Source organism: Pteropus vampyrus, unplaced genomic scaffold (genome assembly GCF_000151845.1).
Source record: "Pteropus vampyrus isolate Shadow unplaced genomic scaffold, Pvam_2.0 Scaffold430, whole genome shotgun sequence".
Classification (NCBI taxonomy): Eukaryota; Metazoa; Chordata; class Mammalia; order Chiroptera; family Pteropodidae; genus Pteropus; species Pteropus vampyrus.
Window position 1 is genome coordinate 106,242 of NW_011889211.1, and position 12,330 is coordinate 118,571.

A 12,330-nucleotide genomic window follows, 5' to 3' on the forward strand; every position below is an offset into this window, starting at 1 on the left:
GCCTGCAGTCATGAGCTCCCCATCCCTGGAGGCGCGTAGGCTTCCTGATGGTCGCCAGGTGTCTGCTGGTGCAACCATCTATTATAGTTGGGAGCTCCCGTCTATTATAGTTTCTGGACTCGAGTGACTGGTCCAGGCTCTGGTGACCAACTCAGCCACCCCTCGCAGCTCCCAGTGACTGATGGAGCAGCCTAGAGAATCTCTGGTCGCCAAAGAGGTCCTTGGCCCCTTTGGCCCGGGAGCACCTGCCACAGAGGCCTCACCCGCATCACCTGCGTCAGCCCACGGCTGGCAGGAGCTGCAGGGCGTCCTGCGCCAGGGACCCCGGCTACAGCACAGAGATTGTTGTATCCAGTATGGCCTGTGCTTTTGTCTAGTCTCGCAGGTGTGTTCGCTGCCCAGGTACCAAACCCCTCATGACTCAACACAATTCATTTTCCAATTAGGCCACCTCAGCCCTTTCTAAGCTTCCTGGGACCTGCCTTGCCCTGGGGCCACTGCTGGGGGGTGGGGACCCCCAGGTGGAGAGCGGCAGGGTGTGTGTGTGTGTGTGTGTGTGTGTGTATGCCGTTAGGGCCTGTGGCAGATGGTTTAGGGGATCAGAGAGGGTGTTCTCGTCTGAGCAGGCTGCTGGGAGCATTCATTCATCATTCATTCATTCATTCAACACACATTCAGTGAACAGCTACTATGTGCCAAGCCCTGTTCTAGGACCTGGGGATTTAGCTGGGAACAAAACAAAGACCCACAGGGTCAAGTTTTGTTTAGCGGTAGAGACAAAACGAACGAGTTATGTTAATGATAAAATATCAGCTAATAGAAAGTGCTAGAGTCTGTAGCTATCTCAAGCTTTTACACGTTGACATACCTAGTTGTAGTTTCCCTTTTGATACAATTTTTGATGGTAATAGCATTACACTAAAATTTTTACATAAGTTTTATCACTAAAAATAAGTAATATTTTAAGCTGAATAACGTATATGTGTTCGGGTTGTAAAAGCAGCATAGAAATCCAAACAGAAAAGGGAAAAGATATTCATACACGTAATATCGGCAAGTAAGATACTGCTACGTGTCTAAGTAGAATGAAACCGTAAGCCTACTGAAATCTGTACCCCAATCTGCGTCAGAGAATGGTCGAGTGCATTTCGGCTTAGTAGATATCCGCCTCGTAAGGTTTGTTCTAAGTCTAAATCACAAATGAACACGTTTAAGTTTAAATGCATAGAGATGAACAGTTTAAGATTTCTTACATAATAAGTGGTCTGTTTTATGTTAGAAAAATGTACCTGTCAGTAAATTATTTGAACTCGTATACCCTTAGAATTCTAACTTTTTAAAAATGGTTTTCCACTAAAGTCGTGATCACTTCCGTACTTTAAGATGGTCAATGGGATAATGGTAGAGAAAGTGAGGGGTGATTTTTGCCAGGGGGGTCAGGGCAGGACCTGACCGTGGAGCTGAGTGGCAGCCAGCCATGAGGACCTCCTGGGCTACTGTAATGGGCATTGCAAAGGCCCTGGGGCTGGGGAGCTGGTGGGACCCCAGAGAAGGGCAGAGTGGCCCCAGGGGGAGTAGGGGGAAGGAGGCTGCCAGATCGTCCGGCGCTGGCGAGGAGTGCGTGTTTCCTCATCTGTGCGATGGGTGGCCAGTGATGCGATTTATTCCTGGAAGCGAGGCAATTGTTTTTTTTGTTTGCAGAAGCTCGTGCTGTTGGTGGCTGCAGCCACCCAGGGCCGAGGCTGGGGGACCTTGCTGCAGGTTGCTGCAGCCACCCAGGCGAGCAGGGGCAGTGGACCCTGACCTTGCAGGAGTGGCCGGGCTGGGGCGTGGAGGGTCAGCGATGGCGGAGCCCATTGGGAGGCTGGGCGCCTGTGGGGTCGGATGGCATAGCCACTTCCGGAGAGGCAAGCTGACAGTGCAGGAGCAGGCTGAGGGCCACAGGCATTTGTGGCTGGTCAGTCACTCTCAGGGCCTCTGGGATGGGGATGGTGTAGCGCCTGCCTCCCAGGGTTGCCGAGGGTTCAGTGCGCTACTGACAGGTAGGAAGGATTCTGTGGTTTCTGCTCGCGCTTTGTCTGCAGAGACCCCAAGAGCTACTTACTTGTTCGGCAAATGTTTACCGAGCACCTGCTGTGTGACAGCGGCGGGCAGCAGCACCCTGACACCCTGGCGCCGCGGGCAGGTAATGACACGGCCGTGAGACAGCGCCGCCGTGCTAAGGGCGGCGAGAGAATCAGGCCGGGGAGGTGCGGGGTGGCGCCGTCGCCGGCTCAGCCTGGCTCAGCCTGGCCCGCTCCGTCCCCCTGGCCCGGGGCCCCTCCCTCCTGCTGCCGTAATTGCTGCCAGGTGGGAGGCGATCCCTTCCCCAAGGACCTTGCCCCGTCACTTGAATTTCTCAGTGCCTGCTCGCTGGGGGCGCGGAGTTATAGTTAATTTCACGCTCGACTTCCTGCCGCACTGGCAATTTCGGACGTGCTGAAGTCACCTGGACCCACCTCTGCTGCTCTCTCCGGGCGCCTGCCTCCTCGGGAGGTGTGGGGTGACCGACTGACTGCCCGTTCTCCGCAGCGGGGACTTGCTGTGGGATCTTAGCCCCAGGCCTCAGGAGCGACCCCTCAGACCTCTTAGGCCAGGGTGGGTGAGGAGGGGCCAGAGGTGCCCCCCCCAGCAGTGTGAGTGGGTGCTCTGTCGAGGGAGGGGCCCCCTAGTGCGGGACCCGCCCGGAGCGCTCCCTGCTGGACTCGCTGGCTTCGCAAAGCCCCTTGTGACTCAGGAAAAGGGTGTGGATGGTGCACGGGCCACAGTTACCGCTCCTGTGGGCCGAGCTGTGGCCTTGCTTGCCACGCCCCCGTCCGGTGCCCTGTTCCTCTGGCCCCCTCATCCCCTCGGGGCCTGGAAAGCCGCTGGTTCTAGCCTGCCCTTCCCTGCGGCCTGATCGTCTCCCCACTGCCTTGTGCGGGGTTGGCGGGCGAGAGCCGTCAGCCCAGGGGCCGTGCGGATGGGGAAGACGCTTGGGACTCAGGTTACTGTTAAGCCTGTGGTCTTGTCTTGCTCTGGAGGTGGAGAGATGTTAAGTAACCTCCCCAGAGTCACACAGCCGAACTCCTAGGCCGGCCCCCACCTGCACGGCCACTCCGTGTCTGCGCCTGCATCTCCAGCCAAGGGCTGTCCCTTGCTAGCCCTGTGACCTTGGCAAGTCACTTCACTTTGCTTGTCAGTAAGTTGGTCCCTGGAGCATCTATTTCTCATGGGAAAGTGCTTAGCGCCCAGCCCAGTGAGCAGGCTTTTGAGCGTCAGGCACCCCAATCTGACGGGCTCCTCCCAAGGCCTTCGGCTCTGCACGGGCACCCCATCTGACGCCCCCAGCAGCCGAGGGGCCTGGCTCTCCCTGAAGGCCCCTCCTCGCCCCTGCAGATTCACTCGCCCCCCCGCTCACCCAGAACCCAGCGCTGTGTTTTCCCATCACATTCTTCCGCTTTTCCCAAGCCTCAGCTCAAGCCTCTTCCCCCAGGAAGCCCCGCCCCGACCGCCCCAAGCTTGCTTTGTCCAGGACACCGTGGTCCTGTGCCAGTCCCCCTGGGGCCTGGCCGGCCTCCTCCGAGTGTCCATTTCCCTGTTGCTGCCCCCTGGTTCTCGCTTCTCCCCCCGAGTCCGGGTCGGGACGAGGCGCATGCTTCCTCAAGCTGTGCTTTCGAACCCCGGCTTCTCCAGGGGACCTGAGCCCCGTAAACACCTCCACCGGCGAACTCCGTCTTACTGGTTTGTCAGCCCTTCCAGACCCTTCTCAGGGGCTGTGTTCCTGATTTTTGCTGGACAGAAACCTTAGTAGAAAAGGTTTGTCTGCAGTAGTCTATTTGCATCTTTAATACCAAAACACTTCTTGGTTCAAAATAAACACTCAAAAAAATCTTGGCTGGGAAGATGTTGAATAAGTGGGCACTTCAAGCCAGGCGTCTGGGGGATTGCACCCCCAGATGCGGGAAACTGGAGTGGGCGGGGTGGGGGGGGGAGGCTGCGAGGCAGTAGGGAGTGGTGGGGACTCTGGTGAGCTGCGACCTCATCGCATCGCCCTTCAAAAGGGGCCGTAGGCTTTGGAGTGTGGCCAGACGCTGCAGTCGCCAGAGAAGCTCTAAGTTCAGCTTTTTATGCAACAGCTTCTAGTGTCCGGTGCTGGCAACGGATCCAGGTTTGTAGAAAGCACCACTGTCCAAGCACGACACTCCCACGCGCTGGCCCTGGTGGGCGGCCTCTGCGCATTTGCAGCCTGTGGACGTTTGTCCCCTTTGGCCGTGAGTCGATGCCTCCGGGTGCCAGGCCCGGTGCTTGCCTTGGCGGAGAGCCCAGCCCCGCACGGGAGACGTCACACCCTCGGCAGTCCAGGTGGACACGGCAGCCGCACCGTCCCCTCTGCCCCCACGAGACTGTGTCCAAGCCGAGTCCTTTGCGCCTCACGGCCACAGCTCCACTGTGGCTTGAGAACCGTTACACGCGGCACCCGTGTCCAGGGGCGGCCGGAGCAGACCGGGTGGCCGAAGGCGGTCGCGGTTCATGCTCTCCTGGTTCTGGAGGCCGGAAGTCGGAAGTCGAGGTGTGGGCAGGGCCTCGGGGGGACCCCTCCGTCCCCATCCAGCTCCTGACGTTTGCTGGCCATCCTGGCCGATCCTCGGGTTACAGACACTTCGCTCCAGGCCTCCCACCTTCACGCGACCTTCACACGGCCTCCTCGCTGTGTCTTTTCGTGTCCTCCTGTGTGTGTGCCTGTCCCCACGTCCAAACGTCTCCTTTTTATGAGGACACCAGCCAGACGGAGTTGGGGCCACCGTAATGACCTCATTCCACCTCGATGGCGCCTGTGAGGACCCAGTGTCCAAATCAGGTCACATTCGGAGGTGCTGGGGCTCAGGACTGCAACGTCTTTTCTGGGGTGGGAGACACATCGTAACTCGTAGCGAGCGCCAGGCCCCCTGCCAGCTCTCACGTGAATTACGCCCGAGCCCCCGCGGCGTTTCCCTCTGTCGGCGAACTTCGTTTTGATAGCTAAGTGTACAGAGTTGCTAACAGTGCCGGGGACGGACGTCCACACACCCGTCACCGTCCGTGTGTGGCACACGCCCCGGAACTAACAAAGTGGCCGTGGCTCGGTGCTAACACTGTTGGCCAAACCACAGACTCTGCATTTTCCCAGTTCGTCCACCGATCTCTGTTTTCTGGTCTCGAATGGGATCCAGGGTCGCACATGGCCCTCCGTCCGTCCCGTGCTCCTCGGTCTCCGACCTGGGACGGTTGCTCAGCCTTCCCGCAGTCTCGCCACCCTGACACTTTTGAGGCGTGTGGGTCTGGGGTTCTGTAGACGGCCCCTCAGCCTGGGTCTGTCTGGTGTCTCCTCATGAGGAGGCAGCTGTGGATTTGGGGAGGAGTCTGCGGTGTGAGGGAGGCCCCCGCCCTGTCCCGTCCCGTCCCCTCTGGGTCCTTGGCGCCCGCTGACCGGCGGTGTTCGCCTGGCTCCCTCACTCGGGGTGCTGTCGGCCGTGCTTCTCCCTGTCCAGTGCTGTCTTTCCCTTCTGTCCCTGCCGTAGGAGCCGGTCGCCACGTCCAGCCTCCCGTCGGGGGAGGGGAGCCCAGCCCCGCCTCCTGGGGGAGGGGTGTGGAGCCTCTGCGGTGGCCCGTTAAAGTCACCGCAGTTAAAGTCACCGCAGTTAAAGTCACCGCAGTTAAAGTCACCGCAGTTAAAGTCACCGCAGCGTGTGGGGAGACGCGCCAGGCCGGCAAGTCCCCGTCTCTGCCGCGCATTTTGCCGGCTCCGCTGAGGTTCGTGCGGGGACCCGGCCGGCAGCGTGACCTCTGCGACGCGCCCATAGCGACCTTCTCTTTCCCTCCGTCCTCCCTGGTGATTCGATAGAGTTCTGTGAGGGACGCTCGTCCCTTCTGTTTGTTTATTTGGTCACTGATTTACATCGTGTGGACTCGCGGATATTTATTTTATTTCCTGGGTTATGATCCAGTGGGATTTGCTCTGTCGCCCGAATTGTTCCGGCTTCGGCAGCTGAAACGCTTTCAGGCGGGTCCCGTGTCCCTCGGACCTTTTTTTCTTTCCAGCCCTTTTTTTTTTTCTTTTTTTTTTTTTTTTTTTTTTTACTTAAAGATGTTCTGGGCGCACCCCGGGTATCCCCGACCCCGGAACCAGCCGTCCTCCGGGCGCAAGGCCCCCGTTGCTGCCGGGCGGCGTCGGCCGCGAGGCCTCGCGCTCCTGGCCGTGGCCCTGGGCGTCTCCGCTTCTCGGCCTTCGCAGCCGGGACGCCGTTTTTTAAGTCCCGAGCCTTTGCCGTGTTGAAACGCAGATGGCCCTGCACGGCCGGCCCCGCCAGCCTGGCTCTTCGCCTCCGTCGCCCCCACTCTGTCCAGCCACACGGGCCTCCCTCTGTCCTTGGACACTCGGGGCTTGTTCCTAACTCAGGGCCTGTGCAGAGCCCGCCGCTCGGAGCCCCCCTCCCGCGGGGGTCTTGCCACAGCTGAGTCTTTCTGGTGATCGAGATCTCCTCTCCCCCCAGGCTCTACCCCGCCGCCCTATTTAAGTTCCCGATTCCAAGATTGTTTTGATGATCTTGCTTATCGTCAGGGTGTCACCTCCATGAGGGCCAGGGCCTTTGCCTGCCTTGCGGTGTCCCCAGTGCCTAGAACAGTGTCTGGCACATTGTGGGTGCTCCGTAAACATTTGCTGAACGACTGAGGGGATGAATGTAGAATGCTCCCATTTTTCCGATGGGGAAACCGAGGCTGAGAGAGACCTTCCGAGATTGGCTCAGAGGCCCCTTGTGGTTCTGGTCTCAGCCCGTGTGAGCGAGGACCCCGGTGCCCACCCTGACGGGCAGGGGAGACCGGGGTGAGCAGCGAGGCCTCTAGGTGGGGAGACCCTGGCCGAGCAAGGCCAGGGTGACCCTAGGAGCCATCAGGGGGTGAGGCGTTTCTTTGTGGTAGGGGCGGGGAACGGACGGGGCTCTGAGCCCCACCGGGATCCAGTTGGGTTCCAGAGAGGGACCTCTGCCCACACGCTGACCGCGGGCTTTCCCCTCTGGTTAAGGAGGGGTGTGCAGGCTTGTTAGGGTTTGGGAGGTGGGACCAGGTCGCGACGCCGCCAGCTTCCTGCTGGACATCGGCATGGGGCTGGGGGTTAGAGTCTGCGGCAGGCCCGGGGCAGCCGTCCAGCCTGGGGTGGAGGTGGGGTGTCCGGCCTGAGCGCGGCCGGGCCTGGCCGTGGGGCCTTCTGAGGCGGTGATGTCATGTGCCGGGGTGTGGGGCCGTGGGCGACTCTCCTTGGGGTCCCTGAGTCGTGTGGTTCCAGACCCTTCAGCCCCTGTGAGGCATGTGTTGGGGGAGCTTTGCTCATCTGTCAGGGCCTGGGGTGTCTCTCCCCGCCCCTGCTCCCACCTTCGTCCTCTCCCGAGGTTGGGGTCCTCAGTGGCCCAGGGACATGATGCCTCCTTCGGGGCTGGACAGGGCACGGCTCATTGTCGATGATATTTGTGGGGTTTGGACACTGCTGAGAAGTCAGGGAGCCCCTCCCAGAAAAGGTGGCGCTGGGCACGCCCGGGACTCAGCAACTCCAGGCTCTGAGGGCTCCCAGGCCTGACTGGCCCCACAGGCCCGGGGCGCCAGCGTGTTGGGGACAGGGGGTGGGGCGGGGCCGAGGGAGGCCTCAGGTCTGCAACTGGGGGCAGCTCTGCGACCCCTCTGCATTGGGCTCCCGTCTCTGGGTCTCCCCCCTCCCTTTGCCCCGTCTCCATCTCCTGTGTCTCTGTGGCCTGTTTTCTATGGCACATGTGGCTCACGGGCAGGGAGATCCTGTGTGCGTGTGGAGGTGATGGCCGCCCCAGACAGAGGGGAGCCCTGTGACTGTGGGGGTGATGGCCGCCCTGGACAGAGGGGAGCCCTGTGACTGTGGGGTGATGGCCGCCCCGGACAGAGGGGAGCCCTGTGACTGTGGGGGTGATGGCCGTTCTGGGCGGGGCAGAAAGCCAGGAACTTCTAGCCCTGCCCCCCTCGGCGCTCCCCCCCCACCCTGCAGGACCCCTTTTCTGCAGACCCAGCTCGGTCTCGGGTGGGTGGGGAACTTCGGGGTCAGCGGAGAGGAAGATGCACATCAGCCGTTGGGGGCTTGTTCCTGGGGCTGCGGGTATCTGAGCTCACGGACCAGTAAGGGGCCCCCGCAGGGCTGGCTCTCGCGGCCAGTTCTGTGGTACCGGGTGCCTGCACTGCTGACCGGGCCCTTGCTCTCCCCACCCGCAGAAACCAGGCGATGCGGAAAAAGCTAATCCTGTATTTCAAGAGGAGGAACCACGCTCGGAAACAATGGGTGAGTCACCCTGTGCCCCCACCCCCAGGTCCCTGGGCCCCGTCCAGGCCGCTCCGAGCCACACCTGCCGGGACCTCTCGGTTCTGTAGCTGTCCCTACCCTGAGTGTCCAAGCTGTGAAGAAAAGTGGGGGACGGGGCTCGGGCGCCCCGGGGGGCCTGGGCGTGGTCGTGGGCCGGGCTGGAAGGAATTCTGCCTCTCCCTTTGCAGGCTGCACGGGGAGAGGGCAGAGGCTGGCGGGGAGGTGGGTCCCCGTCCGCGGGCGCTGGGCCTCCCAGGCGGAGGCGGATTTGGCGTAGGGGCGGGGCGCGAGCAGGTGGCGATGATGCAGGCGTCTCCGAGGAGCCAGGTTCAGGTTCTCCCGCGGGCAGCAGCCACGGCACGGCAGACAGGCCCATGTGAGGGGACACGTGTGGCCGTGGTTTGGGGTGACTGTTCACGCCGTGGGGGAGTTGGACTCAGTGATGGAGGGGGGGGTCACCTGCCAGTGGTCCCTCAGTTGTGAGGGTAAGAGGAGCTGGTTCGCATGGCCCTGAACAGTGAAAGAGTTCGTGTGGCTGAGACGTCCGCTGGCTGGAGCTCAGGAGCGGTTTGATCCAGTCCAACCTCGTTTCTGCGCAGTTTTCTTCCCAGCTCTGCACGTTAGCATGTCACCAACCTGGTCTTTCGGTGGGACCCGAATTCCTGCCGCAGGCCCAAGTCTTTGGGAGCCAGAAGCCGCCGACCCTCCGAGCATCTCACGAAAGCCCCTCATGGACTCGTCTCGGGCGTGGTCCCTCTGGACCGGCTTCCGAATGCACCTTGCTCTGGTCCCAGATGTCGGCTGGGCCCTTAGGGACAGGAGACACTTGTGGCCCAGAGGCTGGGCGGCCGAGAGGCTGAGTGGGCGGCACTCCGGACCCCAGGGCCCCGTGGGGTGACCAGAGAGAGGCACGGGGCCGGGTGGACGGCGTGAGTGAACCTGGGCGTCCGTCCCATTCACCGAGTGAAATGTTTACCGAGGACCCGCCGTGGGTCAGGCACAGCGCTGAGCCGTGCTGAGCGGAGGAGGCACGGAAGGGCCGTGCGGAGGGGTGGGCTGGGGTTGGGACAGCCCGCGTGTCCCTGGGGTGGCAAGAAAGGACCAGCCGTGTGAGGATCTGGAGGTCGTAGCGTCAGGCACAGGGCACAGCAAGTGCCAAGGCCCTGAGGCCTGTGGGTGACACAGGGTGGACTGCAGCGGGCAGGGCGTGAGTGGGGGCTTCCGAGCCACCTGAAAACCTTGGGAGGCAGATCGCCTAGAAACGTTTCCCCTCTGGTGGGGTGGAGCGTCTAGACTGCACGATGGACAGTGGACACCTCATAAATGTATTCCCGGGAAGGAAAACAGTCGGACAGGAATTTGCCAGGAAACTGCGGACACCGTCGTCTGGAGCAGGAGGAGGGTCTGATTCGCATTTTAAAACTACTCCTGTGGAGTGGGGTAGGGTTGGGGTGGGTGTGAGTTCTTAAGAAATCCCACATGGCTTCTTGGTGGACTCTGACGAGGGTGGAGAGGAGATCAGCTTATTCAAAGGGAGAGGACCTGGAGGATTCTAAGAAATTCCTGGTGGCCCTGGTGAAAACAAATTCAGAAACCACGGAAGCTGTGGCAGGAAGGCGTTTGAAGTGATCTGGTTCTTGCTCTTATGTAAGGAGCCCCAAGTCCCTGGCAGCGTCATTATCAGCAAGGCCTGGGAGGGAGCCCGGCCAGCGTGGTCCCCAGGCCTCAGACCTGCCCCCTGCCATCCCAGCTGCCTTCTGTGGCCCGAGCTACAGGATGGACGGGGCGGACAGGACAGAGCAGGACAGGCTCGTCACTCTCATTCACCACCGAGCATGGAGAGAGGAGGCCGAGCCCCCATTTGCAGGATAGCCAGTTGGGGGAGCATCTTCCTGGTCTTTGGCCTCCGCCCCGTGAGGCCCTGCCTTTGTGGGAGGCCACAGGCTCCGTGCGGGTCTGGAGGACGCTGGGTCGCGAGGTGGCCACGGAGGCCAGCTCCCCTGGCCAGCAGGTTCCAGCCGCCTTTCTGATCCCTTGGCCTGAGGCTGCTTTCCCCAGTTTCCTGGGCACCCCATCTCATTGCACCCCTAAGCACTAAGCTGCATCACACTACGCCTGGCCTGGCAGCAGGGGTTCAAATCCTGGTCTTGCTAAGTGACCGGGTCAAATCATTGAACTTCTGGCCTCAATTTCCTCTTCCGGTCAGTGCTGATAATATTAACAGCCACCTCATCAGGCCGCTGAGGGAGGAAGGCTGGTCAGGGTGACGTCTGGTGTACAGCAGGTGCTCAGAACTGTCAGCTGCAGGCTGACCCTAAACTTTGTAAGGGATTTCAAGGGACCTTGAAGAGCCAAAACAATTCTGAGAAAGAACAACCACGTTGGGGACTTTGCGACTTCAAACATGGCCCAGCGTGGTCCAGCCGGAAGGACGGACTGGGAGGACTGGGCTCGGAGTGAGAGCCCAGAAATAAGTCCTTATCTGCGGCCAGTCAGTTTTTGTCAAGAGGCCGAATTCATTCCATGAAGAAGGATGGTCTCTTCAACAGACGGCACTGGGACACCCGGACATCCACACACGAGAGCACGGGGCTGGAGCCCCAGCTCACAGCGTCAGCCCACGATGAAGCAGACCTACGTGCAAGAGCCAAGACCATGACATTCCTAGGAAAAACCCAAGAAGATGAATCTTCACGGCCTTGGACTCAGCGGTGGGTTCTTGGGTGTGACAGCAAAGGCACACGTGTCACCAGGGGAAGAGATGCACTGGGCTCCGCCAGAATAGCTGTCCCCTCCGCCGTCCAGATCCCACCTGCCGCTGCCCGACTGGGCCGTCCGGGCAGAGGGCCCTGAGTTCCTGCCTGCACAGAGCGGGCAGTGGTCGCTGCCTGCGTGGGGTTTGGGTGAGCCGGGCCGTGGGAAGGGCTCTGCTCTGTGCCTGGCACGTGACACAGTAGCACTTGGCCAGGGTCAGTGCTGGTGATGGTGATGGTGATGGTGATGGCTGAGGGCCCGGGGCTGATTTGCCTTCATTACATGCGCGAGCTGTGTCACGGGGGCACAGTGGCCTTGCCCCTGTCCCCCTGCGGATTCCTGCTGCCCACGCCCTGCACACGGACCTCGTTCTGCCCCAGCCTCTGGTGTGAGTGTGCGTGTGTGCGTGTGTGGTTCTCTATGTGTATGTGAGTGCACAGGTACGTGTGCGAGGATGTGTGTGTGTGCCTGAGTGTGTGATCTGCTTCCTGCTCCGACCAATGGAACCCCCTTGTGGAAACCCGCCCTGAGCAGGGTCACCGGTGCCCTTGGGAAGGGCTGTAGCCACCGCAGTGGGTTGTCACACGGTGCCCAGTGGACTGACAACACATCAGTGCAGTGGACACGGCGGGGGCGACAACAGGTGGCACAGTGGCCAGACGCGGTGGGCGACTTCCTTGCCCCGGACAGTCCTCAGGTGCTGCTTGGGGCTTTGCACATGTTGGGCACATGGCTGGATGTCCCCTTGGGGGCGTTCTTGCCATGTCTCTTTGCGCCAGCCAGTCCCATGAGGGCCGCAGACAGGCTGGCTCGTCCGGTCGCCACCCCGCCCACCCCTCCCCCGCAGCTGCTCGCGGCCCCTGGGCCCCCTGCTCGTCTTCATTGTCCTCTGCCGGGTTTGGTGAACGTTTTCTCATCGTTCCTTGTCTGACTTCTCTCTCTCACCCGTTAGACCGAGGCCTCTCTAGGAGGTGCTGAGCAGGGCAGGAAGGGTCCCCGCTCTGATGGTGGCCCGGGCTGGCGTCCCTCATGTCAGTCCCATCCCCGGTGGGCAGCTTTCTGCGGCACCTTGGCACACACACGTGTGGCCATTGTCTGTTGCTGGAACTGTGTCTTGATCTCCAAGGGGTCTTGGTGCAGCCCACATATATGTGGGGCCTCCAGGAGCTGGGGTCAGGTTCGCCCCCATGGAAGCTAGCCTG

At 61.0% G+C, this 12,330-nt stretch overlaps 1 protein-coding gene across 1 annotated transcript in view; it reads left to right on the forward strand.

Annotated features, from left to right (window-relative positions):
• Positions 1 to 12,330, forward strand: part of NCOR2 (nuclear receptor corepressor 2) — a 189,120-nt gene that overhangs the window by 80,615 nt on the left and 96,175 nt on the right. The window contains exons 8-9 of the mRNA XM_023523892.1: positions 8,066 to 8,193; positions 8,287 to 8,353. Of these exons, the coding sequence (XP_023379660.1) occupies positions 8,066 to 8,193; positions 8,287 to 8,353 (195 nt within the window). The remainder of the gene's footprint in view (positions 1 to 8,065; positions 8,194 to 8,286; positions 8,354 to 12,330) is intronic.